Consider the following 25,927-nt stretch of genomic DNA (forward strand, 5'->3'; position numbering starts at 1 on the left):
CTCTGCTGTGCAGGCGGGATACTCTTGGTAGCTTGCCGGGCTCTCTGAGAGGGACAATATCAGCTAACCTGAGAAATTGTCAGACTTCATTTTTCTTTTTAGGAAGCAATACTCTACCGGGGGCATTGTTTGAAAGCCGTGGTGCCAAGCCTTCAGAAGGCCAGCTGACTTTCTCAGGGTCGTTGCTCTGTTTCTCTCCTGTCAGTGCTCCCACTGGAAGTCTGTACCTGGGGCTCCAACCTCGCGCGGCACACTACTGCTGGCCACTACTCAGTTCCCAAGAGTATTTTGTGTTTGTTGTTGGAAATAAAATAGAGGACAAAGGTAAGAAAGAATCCTTAGGGAGAAGGCGGCTCTGCTGAGACTGCAGCCTCAGAGGAAACTAAATTCCTTCAAACTGGGAAAGCCTGAGGACCCAATTAGAAGCCCCCCCTCCAACACACACACACACACACACACACACACACACACACACACACACACACACACACACACACACCTACCTACCTATCCCTCCACCCCAAAGCAGTCCTGTATCCTGGCCTCGAGGGATTATACCTCATCTTAACTATTCTGGGTCAAAGCTCATCAATCCTCTCGATTAGAGAAGAGAAAAGCAGGTCTTGCAAATCTGCTCTCTCTCTCACTCAATCAAGGGGCGATTCCTCCTACCATCACCCATCATTCACCTAAGCACCAGGCAACTGTTAAGCAGGGGGTACTTCCCTTCCTGCCTCCCCACTGCGGGGGCACTGCCTGCTCACCCTTGCCTCGAGGGCCAGCCGCTCAGCTGACCTCTGTGCCCACAGTTCTGTGAAACACTGAAGACTTGGGGCCAAACCGCCAGCAAAGGCAGTGGCCGTTCTAGTGAGCGTGCCTGGTGCTCGCGCTGGGCAGCGGGTGCTTCTTCTCGGGAAAGTGAGCTCTTTGTCCTGTCAGCCTGCGGTCTGGATGACAGGACTGTGGCTTCCACTTGAATAAACTCCAGGACACCAAGAGCTTACATTGTATGGTGAGGAGTGGATTTCTTCCCCCCTGAGATGTTTAGAGCGATGCTATTAATAATGCTGTGTACAACAGCTGCCTTTATTTATTCATAAATACAGCACAAACATCTTACTTGTCAAAAGAAGAGGCTTTCCTTTTACTATAAAAAGATCATTAATTCAGTCTGGATAAACTTGATGGTGCATTTTCCATCTGGGCAAAGCAAACAAAGCACCGGAATAGAATTGAGTGAAGAAAAAAAAAGATCAAAATATGAAATAAAAAGACATGCTTAAATTCTGCTTTGGCTTCTTTAACAACAAATAATTTTCCACCCTAAGTATCATTCTTGTGCTTACTTGAAAGAAAATACGAAAGGCAATAGGGTATGGAAAAGCGCACAGCCAAACGTGGACAAAAATCTCAGGTGATTTTTCTTATTTTGTTTTTACACATCAGTGACGGACTAAACGTTTCACAAGCTCGGCTCTTTTCTCCTGCAGACCCACCAGGGACTTTTTCCCACTGAAATAATGCAGGCAAAAGTGATTTTGTGAATGTTAAAGAATCATAAAAGTAAGTGGGGATGATTCCTATTTTCATCTGCCTGGCGTGTCCCCGGAGTTCAGACTCAATGGGGACCCAGATTCTATTCGATTTGCTCAAGAAATGGAAGTTGGTTGATGACCATGATCTTCAAAACGTTTGGAAAGACGGTGCTTCTCCTGTGGAACCATCACTTCAGGCACTCTGTCTCACCTTGAGGCTCTACGCTGCACTGGTTCAGAAATGTGGCTTCTTTCTCATCTTCTTCTTAAACACAGCACTGTTCATCCTCTCTAAGCCATTGTGCAGACGCATCTTAGGAGTCCTGATAAAATCTAGTGTAATCAGGGGGCCTGAGTCATAGCCTAGTGCGTAGGCTATTTTCCTTAAATGCAGCCTGCTTGGGTTCAATCCCCAGCACCCCATATGGTCCACTGAGCCCATCAGGAGTTGGTCCTTGAGCACAGAACCAGGAATAAGTTCTGAGTTTGGGTCACCACTGGGTATAGCCCCAACACACACACACACACACACACACACACACACACACACCAGCAAATACACAAACAAATAACCTATCCTCATGCTTTCAAAACTCATTGTCCACGCACAACTACTTAATGTCTTTCCATGTACCCCGTTTTAACTATACTTTGTCACTGAAAGGTCTGGGACAAACTGATGGATGGGAAGAAAAAACAGGGGCCAAGAAAGGAATCGGGCTGGAATGGGTTTATTGAAATGCTCCTGAGCAAGGCTCATGGGCCTCTCAAGGGACCCAGTGAAGTTACGCCCACTGAGTATTCTGGGGTGGATTTATAGTGAAGCACGTGAAGTCTTGCATTAGAATTATACTGGACCTGGGGCTTTCCAATAAAACAGTAATAAGAAATCCCTGGGCGGTCGTTGAACAAGTGACACATGCAGATCCTTCTACCCGAGCCCCTGAGCTGACCTAAGTGTCAGCTATCATGATATCCTGGTGCTTTTGTATATACCGTTTTCCCCAATATATTGCCCTGCCATATCAACGATTCTCATTCAAACCTGATTATTCAGGCCCTTCTCTGCAGACACTTTCCACATGTTGATTTTGACCACAAATCAATTCTATCTCTGAACATAATGCTGGACTTACCAGGTAACCCCCCAGGTTCTCCACCTTTTAGAACAGACATCCTGGAAACAGGTTTGTTGCTTTTGAGGGAATGAATAACCTCTTCCTGAAATTGATCTCCATGCAGTGTAGCAAAGAAATTCATAACAACACTACAATCAGGAGACCCATTTAAGATGTCCTTAGGGAGAAAATAAGATGTCATTTGAAGTAATTTTGTTATTCTATGATTTAGTGATAGGTTTTGACATTAACTTTTCTCTGGACAGTCAGAACAATTCTTCCTCTATTCTTCTCACATTTGTCAGAATGCATATCTTTATTTTAAAATACAAAGAAAAAATCCTTACCAGAAACTATTAGATCAGTATTTTCCTCTGTACCCCCATTTTTTTTATATACTCACTGACCTCAGGTACCCTGGTCTTCCTTCTACTCTTTGAACATGTCTTGATTCCTCTGTCTAAAGGTTTTCCAGACTGTTTTTTCTATTTAATTTTCAAATTCCCTCATAGCTAATTTTCAATTGTTCATCACTGAGCTCAGTATCAGTGTCTCAAAGCTATAAATGTCTCTGTTATCTCACAGGAATATCTTTTTCCTTTGTATACTCTCCAGTACCTTACTAAAACTGGGACTAATTGAATAACAACTTGAGTGATTGATTTCACCACAGAATTGGTGTAGAACGTAGATTCCATGAAGCTTAAGACAGGGACAGTGTCTGTCTTAGCACCACAGGTAATCCTAGCAGAATATTACATTAAATTTTCACATGGGGTTACAATATGACTGAAGGTGTGAATTCCCAGGATACCAAAGATGAAGATGATAATTATCCCTGCATCTGCTGATAATCTCAACATTTTATAAAACTTGAGCATACAGTTTTCAGTTCTGCTTCTTATAAAACTTTCCTCTGAAATATCTCTCTTAACATATTTTGAAGCTCACAATTGAAGAAGTAGAATTTAGGACAAAATCATGACTATGAAAGATTCATTCATTTTTCTTCTATGTTGCATCAGACAGATTATACAATTGTATTTTTCAATGAAACTAAAGTTTACCTTGCATAATAAATTCCTTGCTTTAGTCATCAGACACATTCAGAAGCAATGAACCATGTCTTTATGGAAATGAGATTTCCTCTGGGCAAAATATTTATACTTGACATGCACATGGTAACTGTGACTCGCATATTTACACAGGAAGCTTACCCTGAGTCTGATAGAACGCAGATAAAGGATTAAAAAATGCATCTGCTAGTATTTCTGGGTATGTGTGAGGAGCAGAGGGATTAATCATGCTACTTGATTTTCAAATTGTATATGTCAGTTTGACCTTAAGAGTCATTGAATTTAATGGCCATAAACAGTAACATGTCAAAACTTATAACCCCTTCTCACAATAACAGCAGAAAAACAAAATAATTCCATTGATTCTCTGTGCTAAGATGAAGAATGTGAGTATATGAAACTAGACTTGTGGTGGTTTGAAAACTCTCTGGGCTCACAAATTATTTATTGGTTCTGTTTGTGTTTTTGTGCCCTTTGCTTTCTAGTTCTTTCTGCTTATTGTCAGAGAGAGGTTAGAAATGACTTTCTCTCCTTTACCATTTTCTTTATCTAAAATTAAGAAAAGATGAGAATATAATTCAATATGATTTGGAACTGCAACCTTGTTTTTCATTGGGCTTGCCATTATTATTTATTTTTTTATTTGTGGGGTGGTCTCTCAATGAGCATTCAGGAGGTCCAGGGGCCCCTCCTGGTAATTCTTTTAACTTTTAACATTCTAAGAATTTCCTCTTTCTTTATTGCATTTATTGCCAGCATTTTTGGCACTCAGGGAAGGAGGGAAGATGCCCATGGTATCTATGGCAATTTTTTGTCTAGGACAGTGTTTCTGTAGCCTACAGGATATTCCAACAGGGCCACAGTTGGAAACCACATAGATGGGGCCAAGTTCAAGGCTGAGATGCAGCCAACTGGTAGGTTGAGGTGAGAATTCTACAAGGAAGGAAACCAGATCAGAAAAGCGCCATAGTTGCAAAGATTGAGGAACACTGCTAGAGAGAATTGAGCCTCAAAATTCTCAAAATTAAATGGAGAGGAGGAATTTCAGAGAAGTCTAGTTCCTACCCTACAAACTCTCAGCGAAGACTTCCAGAAGTGAATTGGGTCAAAGGAACTTGTAATGAAACAAGACTATTTCATTGCAGACTACCTTTGAAAGAGAACTTGCAAATTCCAGACAGTCTATAGCAAACATATGTGGGTGTAACATTAAACATATATACTTGATATAGCTATGTTTATACAGAGAGATAGACCCAGGTCTGATTTTTAATATATGCATAAATTATTTTCTGTCACATAATTTTGGCTCTAATAAATCAGTAATTCTACAACCATATCAAAAATAATGTGAAAATTATATATCTGAACTTGCAACTGCATGAAATATCAAAGTGGTGCGGTGGAAGGCAGGTAAGATAGAGAAAGGACCAGTGCAGCAATAATAGCTGGAAATGATCTCACTGAAATGGAACTAAGTGTTAAAAGTAGGCAAAGTGATATATACATGATAAATTTTCAGTACCTCTATTGCAAACCACAATGCCCAAAAGGAGGGAAAGAGAGGGGAAGAGGGAGAGAGATTGAGAATGGGAGAGAAAGAAAGAGAAAAATATTGCCTGCCATAAAGGCAGGCTAGGGTGGGGGGTGATGGGAGGAAAACTGAAGACACTGGTGCCGGGAAATGTACACTGCCAGAGGGATGGGTGATGGAACACTCTATGACTGAAACTTAATCATGCACAGTTTTGCAAGGGTCTATCTCATAGTGATTCAATTAAAAAAATCTTTTTTTTTTTTTGCTTTTTGGGTCACACCTGGTGATGCACAGGGGTTACTCCTAGATCATGCACTCAGAAATTATTCCTGATGATGCTCAGGGGACCATATGGGATGCTGGGAATTGAATCCAGGTCAGCTGTGTGCAAGGCAAACACCCAACCCGCTGTGCTATCGCTTTAGCCCCTTAAAAATCTTTAAAATAAATAAGAAACAAAAGAAAAAACAAGCAAAGCTCTTGTTTTTATATTAAAGCAGATTTAACTTTGTCATCTAAAAACAAACAAAACTAAAAATCAAACTATCAATAGAGATTTTTTTCATAACTATAAGAGCTTGTCCCTCTCAGAGAGCCCGGCAAGCTACCGCGAGTATTCCATCTGCACGGCAGAGCCTGGCAAGCTACCCCTGGCGTATTAGATATGCCAAAAACAGTAGCAACAAGTCTCACAATGGAGATGTTACTGGTGCCCGCTCGATCAAACTGATGAACAACAAGATGACAGTGCTATAGTGCTATAAGAGCTTAATTTGTGGTTAAAGATACTATACAAGAAGAATAAAAACAAATTGAGGAAATATAATTTAAAATCCTATCAAAGTGGAGGGCATTATTGTTCTTCATTCTTTTTTAAATTTATTTTTTTATTTTTAATTTTTAATTATCACCATGAGGTACAGTTACAGACTTACAAACTTTCATGCTTATGTTTCAGTCATACACTGATCAAGTACTCACAAGTACTCATCCCTCCACCAGTGCCCATTCTCCACCGCCAATGTTCCCAATATCCCTTCCCCAGCCCCTTCCACCCCCACCTCTGTGGCAGGTACATTTTCCTGTTGCTCTCTCTCTCTCTCTTTAGGTATTGTGGTTTGCAATACTGGTACTAAGTGGCATCATGTTCGGTCTATAGTCTACGTTCAGCACACATCTCCCATCCCAAACAGACTCTCCAAACATCCTTTCCTTGGTGGTCCCTTCTCTGAGCTGCCTTTTCCCCCAGCATGTGAGGCCAGTTTCCAGGCCGTGGAGTAATCCTCCTGGCCCTTATTTCTACTATCCTTGGGTGCTAGTCTCCCATTCTGTTACTTTATATTCCACAAATGAGTACAGTCCTTCTATGTCTGTCCCTCTCTTTCTCACTCATTTCACTTAACAGGATACAATAGAGATTTCTTATTGACCCCACCGCAAAAGGCTCTGATATCTGATGCCAGATACTTGTTATTTCTTCCTCTCAGAAGAGGCCTTCATCTCAATGACTAAATTCCACAAAAATTTGGTGACCCAGGGAAACACCTCTTCCTCCCTTACCCTTGAGAATCAATACTCCTAAGGCTATGACACCTCAAGAAGGAGGAAAGGAGAGTTGACCCAGAGTTGACCCAGGGTTGACCCAGGGTTGACCCTGAGTTGACCCAGAGTTGACCCAGGGTTGACCCAGGGTTCCTCACTGGCTGAATCAGCAGCAGTGCCCCAACAACTGTGATTTTTTTGTATCACTTGACTAGCACCAAGGAACAAAGGCCAAGTCAATTTCTTGTAGGAGATAAAATATCAAGTCAATTTCAAGGGATGAAATATGCACATACCTTTATTTAGCATCATATGATACATATTTACAGTTGTAATAATAAATTAAAAAGAAGAAGAGATAAAAGTCCACAGTCACGAGTTGCTTTCTAGTCTTCATTGCTAGGATCCATTGACCTAAGACCCCATCATCTTGCTGGAGACTCTTGTTCTGTCCAGCGGTGAATACACAGCATCGTGGCGTTGCCCCGGGCGGTGGGGCGGTGCTCGGTAGCTAGCAGAAAGCCGAAGGCAATCATTTGCCGGCAATGAACCATTGTACCATCTGCATTGAATTCTCAACAAATTCCTCTATATTCTTTTCCTCCAGCTCCTCACACTGTTTGCATTTGCCTTCCGTTACATTCTGCCAAAGAGAAAGAAAAGGCATCATATTGGAAAACCAACTGGGTTTGGTTCCTAGGAAGAGCACAGGATGTCAGCCTCCAGCCGTGGAGTGTGGTCTTGAGAAAGGAACCCTGGAGTAGACTGTTATCCTAGTAGGATGCATTTTAGGACAAGGCAGTTGGAATCACTGATCCTTGTTTTTACTCTAAGGCTTAGTTTTTAAGATTTTTATTCATTCATTTTGGTTTGGGGGCCACACTCAGTGATGTTCAAGGATTACTTCTGGCTCTGCCTTTAGAAATTACTCCTGGAGGTGCTCAGGGGACCATATGGGGTGCTGGAATTTAAACCAGGTTGGCCACATGCAAAGCAAAACACCCTACCAGCTACATTATTGCTCCAGTACCTAGTGCCTAGTATTTTAAACTGCCAGACGTGGGCTAGAGATAGTTCAGTGAGTAAGGAACTTGCCTTGCGTGCAGTTGACACCAGTTCAATTTCCAGCACCACAAACGGTCTCCTGAGGCTCACCAGTGTGATCCTTGAACAGCCAGGAGTAAGTCTGAGCACAGCAGGCTGTGACCCAAGGCCCAAAATAAAACTGTGGGGCCTAACCACACAGGGGACCACAGAACTGAAGTGGGGGAGAGGGGGCAGTCACAAAAATTTTGGCCATAATAGAAGGTCTCTGAACACAACAACCAGAAATGAATTCCAAATCAAATGCATCATGAGTCTGAAAAGCTTTTGCAAATGCACCCGGCTGGCATTTCTCAAGTGAAGCGGGAGCCTGAGAAGGGGAAGCTGCCTTCCTCAGCAATGTCCGTCAGGCCAAAGACTGACTTCCTTCGTGGGTGCCTACCAGACGAGTATTTTCACTCTCTTTCCTAGCCTAAAGCCCAGGTCGACCTGCATGGCCCACAGCCCTCCTGAGGTAGTCCTTCCTTATCTGTTTCACCTTAACCAGCTCTGGGCTCTGGGTGCTGCCTTCCTCCCTTCCACATCCTCATATGGGCACTGTGTGTATGGGGGTTGTGGAGAGGGAAACACATAGTGTACAGACAGCCTTCTGATGTTATCCTCAACTCCTGTTTCACACTTTCTATTTTGACTTCTGCTACCCACACCGAAGAGTTCTCAGGTGCGCTCCAGAAGACCCCAGCCTCCTTCTTTTGACCCTCTCTTTTTTCCCCTGAGACTTAAAGACTAAGTGATTTGTTACTGATGTGGTTTCTCTCAGCTTCCCCCCTCCTGATGGGCATGGACGACTACCAGTGCTTTTCTTCCCTTGCTGTTTTGAGGGCCAAACATGCAGGTCCAAAAGTGCTCACTAAATCCACAAATCACTGCCATGCCTTTTTGCTTATAAAACTTATTTCCCTTGGAAACTGGCCTCACATGCTGGGGGAAAAGGCAGCTCAGATAGAGAAGGGAACACCAAGTAGAGGAGGTCGGGAGGACCCATTAGGGTTGGAAGATGCAATCTGAAAGTAGAGTATAGACCGAATATGATGGCCACTCAATACCTCTATTGCAAACTACAACACCCAAAAGGAGAGAGAACAAAGGGGAATGCCCTGCCACAGAGGCAGGGTGGGTGGTGGGGGATGAGGTGAGGGTGGTGAGAGCAATACTGGGATCATTGGTGGAGGTGAATGGGCACTGGTGGAGGGATGAGTAAGTGATCACTGTATGAGTAAAATGTAAACACAAAAGTTCATAAGTTTGTAACTGTACATCACAATGATTCTCTAATAAAAAATTTTTAAAAATTTATTTCTCTTGTCATGCTCTGGCTATGGAGGAAATCACCACCCTTCAGACTTTTGAAACTTTGTCTAGCTGAGCTCCTCATTCCGCACCTCCTTCTGCCTGCCATGGTGTCTAGTCTTTGTTCTCCTGCTTTGCTGGACAGCCTGGAAGAAAAGACAGACTCAGAAAAAACAAAGACAGACTCTGGGGTGTCCTGGTGGGGTATGACTGGGACTTTCCATTTTACTATGCGTAGAAATCGGAGAAAGTGACTCAAACTCTCCAAGTTCTACTTTCTTCAGTCTCCAGACAAACATGAGGGTAAATGTCTCACAGACCTATCGTGGGTTTTCAACACACCATAATTTAAACCACCGGTCTGGCTCACAGTAGTGAGGCAATAAATGTGGCCACTATTATTGACGTTAAATAGTTTGGTTTGTAATTAGATTGATGTTTACCCATTCTACCTGATGATAAATGATGTCAGTTAGACTTATGAGGTCGGTTATCTGACTGCCTGTTCCCCACTCTGGCACCAGAATATTCCTGCAGCAGAAGGCACATGTCTGCTGGGAGGAATCAATATATGAAAAATTTAGGATGGAGTACAAGCCAAGGATGGTTCGCCCTAGGACACACACTTCTGCAACCAAACCCCGTTCCTGGGACCCTTAGAAGGGTCTGTTTGTCATGACAACCAATTTTGCTCTCTCCAACCAGGCCCCAAATATCTAATATAGTTCTGTGCATGTGCAAAACTCATAGGCCAACTAGATAACTCACCCCTCTTGAAGACAAACTGTCGTTTGCTAGTATGATAATGTTTTCTACTTTTTCTTGAATTTTCTCATCTTTGCACTCTTGTAAAATAACGTGGAGCTCCAGGAGAAAACATCTCATTGCTGTTACTGAGCAGTTCCGCTGCAAAAGAGTTCCAAGGAACCAGAATAAAATATATAGTTGCTCCCATCATTCATCCTCACCTAGATGAAGCTGGATCTTTCAAAAAAGTCAGTCTAAATATTAATTTACAACCAGGCTAAAAGTGAGCCTAAGAACCAGGGTAAAAAATAAGAGTATTTTTTCATTACTCATTTTCACATAAGATAATTCTGAATTTTTTTTAAACTCAAGCCAAATATTTTATAAAGAAATGCTATGCCCTAAACTCAAGAGCAAGCAGCTGGAGTTTTTGTCTTTTTCTACTTTGAAATAAAAGCTGACAACCAAGCAATCAAGAAAGATGGAGCAATTGTTTCAGAGAAAGAGCATACAATGAGAAGCATAGATCCACATGTCAGCTTTCTCCCTGTGAAAATGAGAATCTAACATTCAGATTGCTTTCCAATTCTTAGAAATTCTTATTGGGGTGGGGGCATGAAGATCTTCCACTTCAAATTTCCAATCAAGGAAATAAGAGAAAGGATTTACAGTTCTGAGCACTTATAACACAGTTGGTTTTCCACCAGGAGAAGATGTTGGAAACGTGTTTCTTGTTTTTTAAGAACCATTAGCAAGATGACAAAAACTACACAAGCCTTAGGCAATGTCCGCATATTAATGAAACAAGCACAAGATTATTTTTGAACTCTGACAGATTTCATGGATTTTGTTTGTTTCTCTTTTCACATAGAAGTAACCAGCCAGAATTTTTGCCTGACAATTAGTGAGATTGATGAAAAAGTGTAGAACATGAATGCGTTTAGCAATTTGCAGGAAATACGAGTAAGGACCGTCGTGTACAACAGCACGGGAAGAACTGACATATTGGATACTTTTCAATGGAATCTGTTAACCTGATTTCTGCATTTAATTGAATCCTGCTCTAATTGCATCCCCCCAAAATATAATAAGTTTTGTTTGACATTGATGAAAAGGCTTTTTTATACTTTGATTTGACTCTCATATCAAAACAGGGCCTCCACAGTTCTTTCTCCCAAGTCTGACAACCTCAAAAAATTATTTTAAAAATTCATTAATTATATGTTGGCAGAACACACCAAAAGTTAGATTATACATATATATGTATATATATATACATATATATACATATATATCAGAATGCACCAAAAGTTAGATTTAAATATATATACATATGTATCAGCACATTTATGAAAAGAGACTTTTTGATAATCAGAGACATTACCGATTTTGAAAAGAAAAACTATACTTACATCAAAATTACTTTCAGTATATAAGGTAGCATCAATATGTATAGACTGAAAGAAAACAAAATTTGATAATATGAAAAGTGATTTCCTGCTTTACATCCAAAAGTAAACCTGCTGAAAATGTTCAATTAAGCTTTTTAGTTGGAATTATTTTGAGCTAACTTTAGGTTTTGATGGAATTTTAGAGAAAACACAGAAAATCTTGTGCCCTCCTCACCAATTTCCCCCACTGGTGATCTAAGCATCAGACAAAACCTCAGCTCAATATGGAAACTGACAAAGACACTGGGTACAGGTCGTGTGTGTGTGTGTGTGTGTGTGTGTGTGTGTGTGTGTGTGTGTCTGTCTGTCTGTCTATCTGTCTGTCTGTCTATATGAATTGATCAGATGTATAAAATTACCATGAGCACCATAGAACCATTACTAAAGGATCAGCCCACAACCTTTCTAGAGTCAAACTCACCTCCATGTATCACCCCACCTCTGCCCCTTCTCTCTTAGCTATCCCTGCTATCCATTCCCATTATGACTGTCATTTCCAGGAGGCTACAAAAGCTCAATCTCCCAGCATGTAATCTTTAGAGACGGGATTTGGCAGGGGATGGAGGGGGGAGATGTAGTAGACTTTCAGTTCCAAGCAGCTATAGATTTGCAGAACATGAGTTTACAGAGCAGAGTTTCTGTGGAGATCCCCTAGGCCCCCTCCCCAGTCTCCACATTATGAACATGTTGCATTAGTCTGATAGTAATATACATTCTGTAACTGGTGAATCAATATGGATACTTACAAATATGTTTATAAGGAAGGAGGCTACCCCCAGGTGCTCTTTAGCGGTGCCTTGTGGCTATTAGGGCCACACCTGGCAGTGTTGGGGGTACAGGGCACACAGTACTGAACTCAGGACAGCTGAGCACATGCCAGTTAGGGGCTCTCTCCCTGACCCTAGTGCTGATAAATGTTTAACTAAAATACAGAACTTATCTTATGCTTTACTATATTGTGCATTCCAAAAGTTTTAATCGCTGCCTAATGATATGTATCCACCATTACCTTCTTATTGAAAATAACTTTACTGCCTTAAAAATCACCTGAGATTCACCTAATCAACCTTCCCTTTCCACTAACTTTTGACAACTACTGATCTTTACACTGTCACTGTACCTTTGAGCTTTTCCAGATTTGGCATTATGCAATAGAAATCTTTTCATATTGGTTTCTTTTACTTAACAGTGTGTCTTTAAGTTTCTGTCATGTCACTTCACGACTAGCTAGATTGTGTATTTTTTTATTCAGAGACTAATATTCCATTGTATGGATGTACCACAGTTTTGTTAATCTAGATTGCTTTATTTTCCATATTCATAATACTCTGATCTGTCCAACTTAGGAGTATCAGCAGTATTTTTCTTATTTTGTTTAACATTAGTCTATGAAAAAGTGTATGCCACTATTTGCCTGTTGAAGGACATTTGGGTTGTCTGAGGTTTTGAACTATTAATAATGAAATTTATGTTCATGTTCTTGAGTAAAGATAAGTTTTCATTTCTCTGACACAAATATTCAAGAGTACATTATAAGATCATATGGAAAAAGTAAGTTCTGTTTTAAAAAATTGTCGAACTACCTTATTTAAAAATAATTTTTATCATAGTTTAGGAATGATTGCAGTGCTGTTGAAACTTATGGTTATTATAGTTTAAGGTTTTGGTTTCTTATCTTTATTTTCTTTTTTTTATTTGCACTGGGTTTTGTTTGTTTTTCTTTTTCCAGTATCGAGAAGGTGACTTAGATTGTTGACCTGAGATCTTTTTACTTTCTAAAATAACCCTTCAATTTCATGGTCTATCGTGGTTATGGAAAATTTTGCTTTATTTATTTTGGTAGCTTGTGTTTGTTGAGGAATTCTACAATTTCCTTAGTTGTCAAATTTAATGAAGAAATAAATATTCATATTTATTATCCATAAAACAGCTGCAAGTGCTGCTCTGGAAGATCTCCCTTTCAATCCTGATATTGAAGTTTCTGTCTTCTTTCTTTCCATCTTCATTAGTCTTGCTAGAAGCTTATCAATTTTATTGACTTTTCCACAAACAGTAAGAATATATTTTATTAATTTTCTCTATTGCTTTCCTGATTTAAATTTTATTAATTTCTTATCTTTATTTTCTTCTAGTAATGGGTTTTATTTGTTCTTGTTTCCAGTCTTGAGAAGAGGACTTAGATTATTGGCCTGAGATCTTCTTTGCTTTCTAAAATAATCCTTCAATCTTAAAAATTTCCCTCTCTGTATTGCATTAGCAGAATACACATATCTTGACATACTGTATTTACACTTTTATTCAGCTCTATGTATTTTTTATTTCAAGATGCACCATTGTCCCATGGGCTATGATTTGATTTCTAAGTGTTTTGTGATTTTCCTCTTGTATGTACATAATAACTTCTAGTTAGTTCTACCATGTCCAGAGAATACCCCCTGCATGTATTTAGTTTGGGTAAATTTGTTACTTTGTTTTATGGCCCAGGATACGTCCAGTCTTAGTCCTGAGAACAGAACTGAGTTCAACTGTGTGCAAGACAAGTGTCTTAACCCCTGTACTATCTCTCTGTCACCAATAGCTAATCTTACTTAATTCTCTTTCTCCTCTACTGGTTGATGAATCTCTGATGGCAGGACCTTTGTTCCAAAGATCTCTAAGCCCCCCCTTTTGACCTGTTTTCTCTCTACTACTCTATCTCCACTTAGCTCTTTTCTTTAACGGATTCATTCTCTCAACTAGTGTCACTAATTTTTCTCATTTTTCAGGGTTTTTTTTCATTATCATGTGGTTCCTTTTACATTTCTTACATCTTTGCTAAGTCACTATTATTTTTCAGTGGTTTCAAAGGAAGTTGTCATTGTCCACTGGCACCCTTTCTGTGTTCCATTGGGAGGGAGAGTTCCAATCTAGAAATTCCAACATCTAATAACCAGTGTGGAGGCCTGCAGATGGGTTTCACTCATTCATCCCTCTTCACTCAGTGGTGAGTTTTCAGCTGCCTTAAGCTATTTTGGCAACGATGCTGAGAAATCCTGGCCTGTTTTTAATCTTTGATTTTAGTAAACTGCTCCCTGGTGAGGGTTCTGAGTGTTCATATGTACAGGGTGATTCCAATAAAGGTTTAGTTTTCCGGATCTAAAGAGATTTTTTTAGTTACCCCTGGGGCTCCCACGGTTACAACTGTATCACTTCCAGGACAGAGGCACTTCCTTGACCAATTGTCACTGGGGCTTGTGATCTCTTCCTCTGCAGGTTTTACCAGCCAGCTGGAGCTGGGGAGAAGTGTGCCCCAGTACAGAGGACAGAGAGTCTGTCCATGCTCCATCTCATTCCCACATGTGTCACCCAACTACCTGGTTTCTCTGGTAGAGGAAAACGGTGTTTATTCCTGTGAAGACAGAGCACTTCAGAGCGGTCACTTTAATAAAATTTAAAGGGCCCCCCAAATTGTAAGAAAATGTGAAGTCTACTCAGGCTCACATATTTCTACATAAATATTGTGTCAAGGCCAGGGAAATATTTCAAAGGGGTAAATTACATAATCCGGGCAAGGCCCAGAGTTCAAAGCCTGAGCACATCTGCTCCCTCCACTCCCCTCATCTCCCACACCACACTGTGCTCACAGCCAACTGGGCTGAGTATCTCTGGGAGAGGCTCTCTGCTCCCTGACCACCCAGGGGAGCCCCCTCGTCCAGTAAATAAAATAGATTTTTTTAAAAAAAAATAATTGACAGAAAAACACAGAAAGAGGCATTCTTCAACACAATTTTACCAGGTATTTTATGGAAGAACTCACTTGAATAAGTTTTTCAATATGCTTCAAATCTTGTAGTACATCTGGCCAGTGAGCTTCTGTCTTAGGGAGAACCACACTGATACAGCTGAAAGCAGACGCAAGAGTTAAACATTTTGAATGAGCACAGTAGTGTTGGGAAGACCAAGGTGGTCAAAACAGGGATTAAGACTCTTTTCTTGGGGCTGGAGCAATAGCACAGTGGGTATAGCATTTGCCTTGCACAAGGCCAACCCAAGTTCGATTCCCAGCATCCCATATGGTCCCCGAGCACCACCAGGAGTAATTCCTGAGTGCAGGGGCCAGGAGTAACCTCCGTGCAAGACTCTTTTCTTTAGACTAGTGAAAATCTGAATTCTCTTCTAGCCTTTGAGCACTGAACAAACTTGTAGATGAATGTAGATGCCAAAAGAATAGCATATGCCTGACTCTGTGGGCTACTGAGGACAGATCAATCTGGGTTAGAGAACAGTCTAATTTGGGGAAATAATTTATGAATAAGAACAGTGGCTAGTGTGTGGTCAATAAATGTTGTTTAATACATTACTATTTTCCATTAAGTAAAGGTTCCATCTGCCTTATAAATCGAAGTTTTAAGTAAAATCTTTCAATATGCAATAATCATGTTTATGTAATGATTCTGACAGTGAATGTTCTCTACAGTAGTTTCAATATTCCTCTTGCATGCCAATTACAATACTTTTTTCAAAAAGATAATGGGTACTCATATTCATTTTGGCAAAATGTAAGTGTAAAATGTGGTAAAAGGCACATGCATTGACCAAGTCACTGAGGAGTGATTGAAAGAGTTTCATGAAAAATAATTTCCCCGGTGGAGCTTTATAGAAACATGAATGCCAGCACTGCTCTTTCTTGTGGGAAAGATTTACTTGAACAATTCTATGGTTTCCATATCCTGAAGAAATTTGTTGAGTAAAACTGAACTGAGAATCATATTATGGAACTACAACTTTGGTGATTTGGGCCAACAGAGAACTGAGTATTAGCTTCAGCTAAGAGAGAGGGAAAGCTAATAAGCATGGAAAATATGAGTGCTTATTAAGAGGAGAGCAAAAGGCTTAGCTCCATCAAGAGTGAAGTGTTTTAAATTGAACTAGCATAGGGTTCAAAAGAAAGCAATCAGTGCTAGGGAGAAACAACAAAAAAAGTAATGTAAAGGAGTGCTACCTAATATTTTATTACTGTGGAAATTATTCAAGATATAAATAAGGGCATACTTCACAATTTAGTTAGGTATTAAGAGATTCCATTCTAAGGGCAGAGTTCTAAGGGCAGAGACTAATTTCGGATAATACCAGAATATTGAAATACTTGTGGAGTGCTGACTAAATCTGAGTACCCTGCTTACACATTGAGGACGATGTAGGACTTAAGCAAATGGTGCAAAAACAGTTTAATGGAGAAGATACTTAGGAACAGTGATGTCATGGCAATAACATGGGGATGTTTATATCTAGAGAGAAAATTACCCCAAAATGAAGACATGAATGCCAGCCTGGGTTGAATAGCGAATATTCAGGAGTAAACATAACCAGTACGGGAAGCAAGAACCTCTCCAACCCGGTTTCTGAAAAAATATAACAATGATTACATTGATTTATGTTTAAAGGTGAAATGTAAAATAATACCTTTGATTTTAGGTTAAAAAATAATGTCCATTATCAAGTCATCAGACTTTATGAAACTAGATGTATTTTACTTGTTTCCCCTCTCGGTCACATACCTCTAACTCTCTCTCTCATGTACAAAATTCTCTAGTAATTTCTTTTTCATGTGCTTTTCCATAAAATTACTTTAAATTGACTACCTTGCTAATTTGCATAGAACCTAATACTACCAAGTAATTTTCTTATATTATCCTAAAATTCTCTCATGTCCTTCTTAATTGTCCTTTTCAAGTTTTCCTACATTTTTTTGGTTTGTTTTTAAGCCACACACAGGTGCTAAGGGTCTACTCCTAGCTCTGTGCTCAGGGATAACTCCTAAGATGTGATTGGTTGGCTACATTCAAGGCAAACACCTTAGTCCCTATAAATTTATCTCTGGCCCCCAGTATACAGGGAAGATCAATAACATAAATTGCTGGTATAGATTCTCTAACTATATCAGTATCTTGGACTCTATTAAAATTGAGTGATTTTATAATTTGGAGGAAAACCACTTTAATGGAACTAAAGACACCCTGTTCCATGTGCCAGTACATAATAGTTATTTTGTGTATGATTTAGGAAAATCAGTTTTCTTAGAACCTCCAGAGTTTTGACATTTTTGCCCATTTCTTTTCTGTTGTTTAAAGCTTTATAGTTTCAGAGATCTTCCTGGTGGTTACCCGAATTACTAAAACTTCACTTCACTTATTCAAGTTCAATGGCTGAATGATACCTGGACTTGGTCCTTCAAAACTTCACAATTTACTGAGTGCATTTTATGAAACAATAGAGTGAGATATGTAATTGAACATTTACAGAAATACCAAGAGTATTAGTGTTAAAATATCAATTTCATTCTCTTCCACAATCTACACATGCACAGTAATGACATCCCAAGACCTTTGAAGAAATTGTATAACTTACTAAGTGATTGTTTAAGAAAAGTCCATCTACAAACTTCATCTAACTTTACTTACCAAAATTTTCATTACTCAATGCCAGGATAAGTTCTGAAAGACAGAAAAATAGCTGGCTAACACCGTGGGTTTCCAACAGCCATCCATCCAGAAGACAATGCAGGCCAGCATGAAGGACGATCCATTAAAAACACAAGTGGGCTGGTGGGGACAAGAGAGAGAAGGGAGTAAATATCCGATGAGTTCCAACTTGTTCGTGGGCCTTCTACCAGATATGATATGTCGTACAATGAGTGTGGCATCTGGTCCTCATGACCACCCCTTGGGGTTGGGCATTTGGGAGGACTCCCTGGCCCATGCCAGGTTGATCACCGTTTGAATTTGAGACCACAGATATATGATTATGTGGTCCAAACCCACTCCACTCTATTATGTTCCTGAATTGATAAATTATAATGCCATAGAAGTGAAAAGTATAAATTAAAATATCTGGGTTCATATAAACTGCTGAGTTTAATTTATATTGGAAGTTTCATAGTCCTTGAATAGGTGTCTTCAATCTTTGAAATAAATCATATTAAGTGAAAGAACATACGAGGATGTCATAAGTATATATCATATTATACATTTTCTAATTTAAAAACAGTGTCAAGGGGCTGGAGCGATAGTACAGCAGGTAGGGCATAGGCACGTAGCCGACCCAGGTTTGATTCCCAGCATCCCATATGGTCCCCCAAGCACTGCTGGGAGTAATTCCTGAGTGCAAAACTAGGAGTAACCCCTGTGCATCATTGGTGTGACCCAAAAAGCCAAAACAAACAAACAAACAACAACAAAATAGTGTCAAATATCATTAAACATAATAGATTGCAAATGACTTTTATTTAAGAAAAATTTGAAACCAAAAGATATCAACTAATACCAATGATATTTGTTGTCCTATAGTAAGTACAGATTGGTTGACCTCCCTGACAAAATTAACTACCAAATCTCTTGACATATTAACTACAATTAAGTTCTATAAATGCAAATGATCTAATTCTTTTATTTTCACATGCCTCTGAAATACTGCTTATTTTAAATATATGATATATATCTCTCAAAAGAAAAATTAGTTTCATCTAGGTGTTAGGTAAGGTATAGTCCTTCCTCTTGTTTTGAAAGGGTTGCATGCCAGTAAATCCATCACAAGGCAAAAGTACCATAAGTGAAAAAGTGTTTAACACACTTAACCCATTGAAAATCATGGTTTAGCCTCGTCTACCTTAAACACGCTCCGAATACTTACCTCTGGTTGGGAAAAATCATCTCGCCCAAAGCCTCATTTATAAACTATCGCTGACAGAGATGGGCATTTCCTAAGTCATTAGAGAATGCAAAAATACACAAGGCAATGCCCGGAGTCACAGGTCACACGCCTCCGCTGCATTCTGAGTGGCTCACCCTCGTGATCGTGTGACTGGGAGGAGAATCCAAAGCTGGGGGCACAGCTGGAGCAAAGGCCCAGAGGCAGTTGCTGTTGCTCTCAGCCTGAGGATCAGAGAAAAGACTTTGGATTGAGCAAGGTCAGGAGAAGACCGAGGGGAGACCAGAAAGGCGGCGGGAGGGCAGATGGGATCAGTTTCCAGACCACAAGGCTTTGGAGAGTAAAGCCGCTGCCGCACTTTAGGTGACTGAACCTTCTAAAGTGTATTTGTGTGAATTCCTCTGATTCCCTCACCAAGGACAGAAGCAGAGTAGCCCTGGGACTATACATATTCAACGAGAAATGACAAAGACTGCTGGGAGGATGAGAATGTTGTCGGAGACAGGTCAAGAGTCTGGGAATGTCTCTGTGACCAGTCCAGAGGATTTCCTGATGGGCTGGACGTGGGATATAAAAGAAAGAAGCACATTGAGTCACTCTCCCAGCCTGCAGAGACACAGAACTACCAAGAAGCAAGAGAGAAAACTGGAGAGGAAAGAGCAGCGGAGAATTGATGGGCAACATGAAAGCAGAGCCAGAAACACGGTTTGATGCTCCAGAATTCAGTGAGCGGAAGGAGAACCAGGAAGAGGCACTGAGAGCCATGACAGGTGGGAAGACCAGCGGGCTCAGCACTGCGTGTGTGTGTTTGTGCGTGCGTGTGCATGTGCACGCATATGTGTGTGTGCATGTGTGTATGTGTATGTGTGTTTGTGTGTGTGTGTGTGTGTGTGTGTGTGTGTGTGTGTGTGTAGGTGCATGTGGTCCCAGAGAATTCTTACAAGGATGTGTGCAGGGCAGTGAGGGAGGCAGCAGCCGCTCTAGAGGGTGGGGAAAAGCGTTTCTAAGAATGATGTTCTGAAGAATTTTGCTGTACCAGGGACGGGGCAAGGAGCAGCAGGAGGCAACCGCAGGACGTTTGCACTCTAAGGAAGATGGCGGGTATCTGAGACAGAGCAGCCCTCTGCCGGAGCACTGATTTGGAGTGGACACAGTGAAGGAGGACAGTGGGATAGAAATAGCCGTCCGGTCAGCTGCCGTGGCAGACAGAAACATACCCGGGACCCAGTGGACACGGTGGTGTAAGCTCAGGACTTTGGCTTCACTTTTCTCGGGGAATCCGTGCATGAAATGGGGAGGCCCCGAGGGGTTAAAGACAGCTGAGACTTTGAGACAGTCACTGAGCAGCCGGGAGAGGATAGCAGTCAAAGAGTGGCCCTGAGGTTTAAGCCCCAGTCCCCTGAGCCTTGTCAAGTGCAGAGACTCCTGAGCACTGCTAGGCGTGGTCCTGAAGGCCCCCAGCTCTCCCGGGGGACCCAGGTAATCCCTGGCACTACAGAACCTGAGCTGCATCACATCCTAGGGCCCTTGCCTGGAAACTCTCTCCCAGGATCCCAAGCACTGTCAGTGAGGGCCCAGAGCCTGCTGGGGAGACCCCCAAGCCCCAGATAAGCAAAACGGAGAGGAAATAAACCCAAAACACAGTGCAGATATGTCAGAGAACGAACAGACGGTAGGTATGGTGACGAGCCAGGCCTCCGCCATGGGCGGGAATAGTCACGGGGGAGACCCAGAGCAGGCATGAGCCAGTGACTCTCAGCCTCACTGGGGCTGCCAGAAAGAGGCAGGTCTGGAGCTGGTGGAGAACTGGAGGGATGAATGGACCGGGCTGTGAACGCCAAGCACGTCGCAGCCAGAGAGGCGGGGAGCTGGAAGGGAGGTAAGGCCAGGAAACCGAGGGTTTTTTTTTTTTTTTCATGGGTGGGGGCAGGGGGAGGTTATTTAACTCAAACCTTGAAGAAAGGGCAGATGGCAGATATGAGTCAAACGGGAGGAGCAACATTCTAGGTGAAGAGAGAGCGCAAGGACAAGCGCAAACAAGTGCTGTGCGAATTCCCAGCAACGCGAGTTCTTTCCCAAGTGTGAAGTGGCGATGAGTGAGAGAGGACGAAGCTGTCCAACTGTAGGAGGCGGGAGTTGGCAAACGCTCACGCTGGCGTGCCAGAGAGCAAGCGTGCGGCACTGGCAAGGACAAGTCTTGGATGCTCTGCACGGTGGTGTGAGAGCAGAGGGAGGCATCGTGAATGGAGGTGCCGTGAAAGGGGTTGTCCAGTCCCCCAAAGGCAGATAGATGGTGGGTGGGACCCAAATCAAAACATTTTGCTAAAACCCAACCCCCAGGGAGCCTGTAATGAGTACCACTTGGAGGAGAGTTTTCAGTGCATCGTATGTCTCCATGAATACTGCCATGACTCAACTGACACAAACGAAATATCATCAAATAAGACATCTCAGGAAGCATGATCCACATGTATTATGAAGGCAACAACAACCAAACCAATATGAACTATGTCACATGGGGTACTGCTGAGGTTTATTTTATGGGAGGGACCATATGGAGTCACAGGATTGAACTGGAGTCAGCCAAATGCAAGGCAGACCCCTTAACCTTCGTGATAGCTCTCCTATCACTACTACTATGATTTGAATAAATCAATTCCTATAACTGTGGGATCTGAAGTCAGTAGTTACTTCTCTCCTAAGACCAAACAACAGTTAATAGGGTATATAAATCTCATAGTCTATCAAAACCACAAAATAAATCATTACATAAAATGTTTCTAAAAATTCCAGCACAACACTTATAAAGAATTCCAGAAAGAACAAACAGAACAGTAACAGAACAAACAATAGCAAAAATGATCAAAGAAAATTTCAGAGTTGGAAAAAATACTAGTTTCCCCATTGAAGGCATGCAACAAAATGCGCATGTTTTCAATGAAATTTCCCAAGTCTGTGATAAAGAAATGCTGATTGCATCCATGGCATCAAAACAAGTCAATTAAGGACATGAGTCAAAATGAATCTAATGGTGAAACTTAACAGAACAATAAATCTTATGTCCTAAGTCTAAGGGAAAATGAGTTTGAATTGAGCAGGTTCTTGAGAAAGAGGACAAAGGACATTTTTTCAAAGTAAGCCTTTAAAAATACAAAGATCTGGGCCAGAGAGACAGTACAGGGGGTAAGACACTTACCTTCCAGGAGGCCAACCCCAGTATGGGCGGGCCTGACCTCTGACCCCTGAGTGCAAAGCTGCAAGAGAGTCTTGAACAAATGGTGCCCCTCTCCCCCAATGTAATATCTACAAATGTCTTTAAAACAATATATAAAATTTATTTCTGAAAACTTGTTATCCACGTAAAAAGGATGGTGTGAGATACAGAAAATATGGAGCATTAAACACATAATTACTTATGTGTTTTTTTTACATAATTACACGCATAAACATGGGTCTAAATAACTCAAGGTTTTTATGTATGTTATTTTACCGCAGTCATTTACTTTGCAAAATTGGAGGATTCTTTACTGATGTTGTTAGTGACTGTACTTCAATGCTTGAAAGAGTCCTGGGTCTACAGTAAACATTCTCCACAAGTTTTGAGTTTTCATTTGTTTACAACACTGTCCAGTCCAGTCCAGACTGGAGCGATAGCACAGCGGGTAGGGCATTTGCCTTGCACATGGGAGACCCAGGTTCGATTCCTCCGTCCCTCTCAAAGAGCCTGGCAAGCTACCAAGAGTATCCCGCCCACATGGCAGAGACTGGCAGGCAAGCTCCCCGAGGCATATTCGATATGCCAAAAGAAAGTAACAACAAGTCTCACGATGGAGATATTACTGTTGTCCGCTCGAGCAAATCTATGAACAACGGGATGACAGTGTTACAGTGCTACAACGCTGTCCTCCCAATTTTCACTACCCTGTCTTAGTTGCACTTGCCTTCCTGACCAGCAGGTGGCCCGGTCTGTCACTGTAAGACTGAACCCAATCTCTTTCCCCAGTATTCAATCTTTCTACTAACTTTGTTTTGTGAATATCAAATTCCAAGCTACAGAATGGCTTGGAAAAGGTGCTGTGTCATTTCACGGAATGGCATCTCTTGTGCTCTTTCTCTACATTCTGCCGGTGACTCAGTGCTCTCAAATATCCTTCCCCCTTGGTTTTACATTCAACCTCATTGAGACGAAACTTCAAAACGGAGAAATACACCCATTTTAGGGACACTGAATACAGAGTTTTGACAATGGATAAACTAAATGATCTCACGACCATGACATAAAATGTACTAAAAGCACAAAATCTTCTCTTACACCTCCATTCCTGTCCTTGTACCAAGACAAGACACATTTACTGATCTGAGATGTCATTCTCAAAATGGCAATGGGAAAGAAAGACTTAGGTACTCTCTATGTAGAAAACGATGTGGAAGAAAAAAGAAAAGGAGAGTTAATGCTAAAAGCATTATTTATTTGTAGAGTGTGAAATATCCATGGATTAAAAATCAAGAGAGAAGACATCAAGGAAATAGTGCAGTAGAGAGGGCGTTTGCCTTGCACTCAGCCCTGCTGGGTTCAATCCCCAGCACCCCTATGATTTCCTGAGTCCACAGGAGTGCTCCCTGATCACAAAGCCTGGACTAAGCCCTAAGCATTGCCAGATGTGGCCCCAAAATCCCACCCCCCAAAAAAAATCAAGAGAAAAGCTTCCTGAAAGAGGATAAAACATCCCCCCGAAATATTTTTTCAAACAAGAACAATAACAAAAAACACTAGAACAAATAAAATGTAAGCAATCTAACAGAAAGGGGTAGAAATCAGCAAAGAAGAAAATTAAACAATGAGAACAAAAAATGTAAAGTTGAGACTAGAGTGACAGCACAAGGGGTAGGGTGCTGGCTAGCCTTGCTAGTGATCAACTTGGGTTTGACCCCTGGCACCACATATGGTCCCTGAGCCTGCCAGGAGTGATCCCTGAGCACAAAGCCAGAAGCATGCCCTAAATACTGCCAAGCGGGAAAAAACAAAAGATTTAAAGTCAGAGAGGTGAATAAACGTAATCATATTCCAGGAACTGGGGAAATGGACATATACAAACACACAGTACTATAATACGTATATAATTATAATAATATAAAATTTAAGATTGTTTGGATACTACCAATTTTCAGGTTGAGAGAAAACATCCTGAAAAAGATGACAAAAAATAAATTACTTCAGAGCATGATTAAAGTGAAGCAGCCCAATAAAGAAAAACAGAGCTTCCTGGGCCAACAGAGAAAAAAATAATGAGCAAGGGCATGAAACAAGGAGGCATGCAGGCGTGCAGGAAAGCGCAGCTCTGGCTGGAAAGGGTTGGAACAATGATAAATGGGATGAAGTCAAGGAAAACCATGTACGCAGGAGGATTCACTCTCTGTGTGTTGTGTGCTGAGTGTCACAGATGAACAAATCTGCACTTCATAAGATCACCTTGACCACTGGCCAAAAGGTGTACTTAAATAAGCCAGACATAAGGTCTATGTTAATTAGAGTAGTCCACACAGAAACTAACTTAGGATGTAGTATTGGGGTTCATAAAAGTAGTCCCAATATTACTTTTATTGCAGTAATACTGCCCAGAGACATTGGTGGGTGCATGAAAATAGTCCTACTATTACTATCGCTGGAGTAATACTGTCCAGAGACAGGACAGCGGAGGGTCCTATGGGTTGTCTGGCTTTGAAGGATGAGAGTGAAGCAAAGGGGTGGTGATTTCCAGGAGTCATAGGGTGGGAGGGGCATCTATTTTGCCTCTTGGAGTTGGCAGTTGCCCTAAAACCTTGAGTCCACTAGAGTTCAAGTGCAAACATGAAGAGAAAACTACAGAGAGAGAAGGAAGGAACAAGGCGCCATACCTGGTCGTGCCAAGAGTTACTCCCGTCTCTGTGCTCAGGGATGACTCCTGACAGTCCTAGGGGGACCACACTGCATATCAGAGATCACAGAGATAGAATCAGGGTCAGCTGCATTCAAGGTAAGCAGCTGAACCCCTCTAATATTCCGTAGGCTCTGAGACTTAGGTGGGTTGTACCTACTTTAAGCTTCCTAAGAATTTACAATAAACCCAAAGCATCCCACCCTTGTGGGCAGATCTTCCTGGAAGAGATGGTCCGTGCTGACATGGCCTGAAGTGTGCAAACTTTCTGTCATGCTGCTAACCTTTTCTCTTTTGGATTGGGGTCTGAAAACCAAGAAACAAATTTGTCACCTCTTTCCCTTATGAGATGCTTTCTATGCACAGAACTGTGTGCCCTTCTCCCCTTTCCTGGGGGCACCAACCACTCAGCCCTGGGAAATGATCACAGCAAACTGCTGTGGGGAAAGAAAAAAGCACAGTATTGGGGAGAGAAAGTAGAAGCACAGGGGTCACTCCTGGACTTCTTGGATCTTAGGAGTTGGGTATAGTGGAATGAACCACTAGTATCAACCTCTAGGATCAATCAACCACTGGGATGAATGATTTTCATGCGGTATTTTTGGTCTTTTAAAAAATATTTGTAATTTGACTGCACGGCAGAACCTGGCAAGCTACCTGTGATGTATTCGATATGCCAAAAACAGTTAACAACAAGTCTCACTATGAAGGTGTTACTGGTGCCCACTCGAGAAAATCGATGAACAATGGGACGACAATGCTACTATACACAAATAACTAGAAATATCCCAGTTGACACGTGTTACATTCATAATTTGATAATCTTTTGCCTAAAGAGAATTTCACAACAAAAGCTTGAATTCCCACAAGTCTGGAATATCCTATACTTATGATGTGCTGGTTACTCATTCATCCAAAAGGGCTTA

The 25,927-nt window shown here is 41.3% G+C and overlaps 1 protein-coding gene across 1 annotated transcript; it reads right to left on the reverse strand.

The window, feature by feature from the left end:
• Positions 1-7,255: 7,255 nt before the first annotated feature.
• On the reverse strand, positions 7,256-25,276 carry IL15 (interleukin 15). The gene is made up of 7 exons (XM_055144244.1): positions 25,205-25,276; positions 19,224-19,310; positions 16,684-16,781; positions 15,197-15,281; positions 11,362-11,406; positions 9,971-10,108; positions 7,256-7,451 (listed from the first exon to the last, which is right to left on the reverse strand). Exons 1-7 carry the CDS (start codon positions 25,274-25,276, stop codon positions 7,341-7,343), a joined length of 636 nt encoding a protein of 211 aa, XP_055000219.1. The 3' UTR covers positions 7,256-7,340.
• Between the last annotated feature and the right edge of the window lie 651 nt (positions 25,277-25,927).

The sequence above is a fragment of the Sorex araneus genome, chromosome 7 (assembly GCF_027595985.1).
Source record: "Sorex araneus isolate mSorAra2 chromosome 7, mSorAra2.pri, whole genome shotgun sequence".
In the NCBI taxonomy this organism is placed as follows: domain Eukaryota; kingdom Metazoa; phylum Chordata; class Mammalia; order Eulipotyphla; family Soricidae; genus Sorex; species Sorex araneus.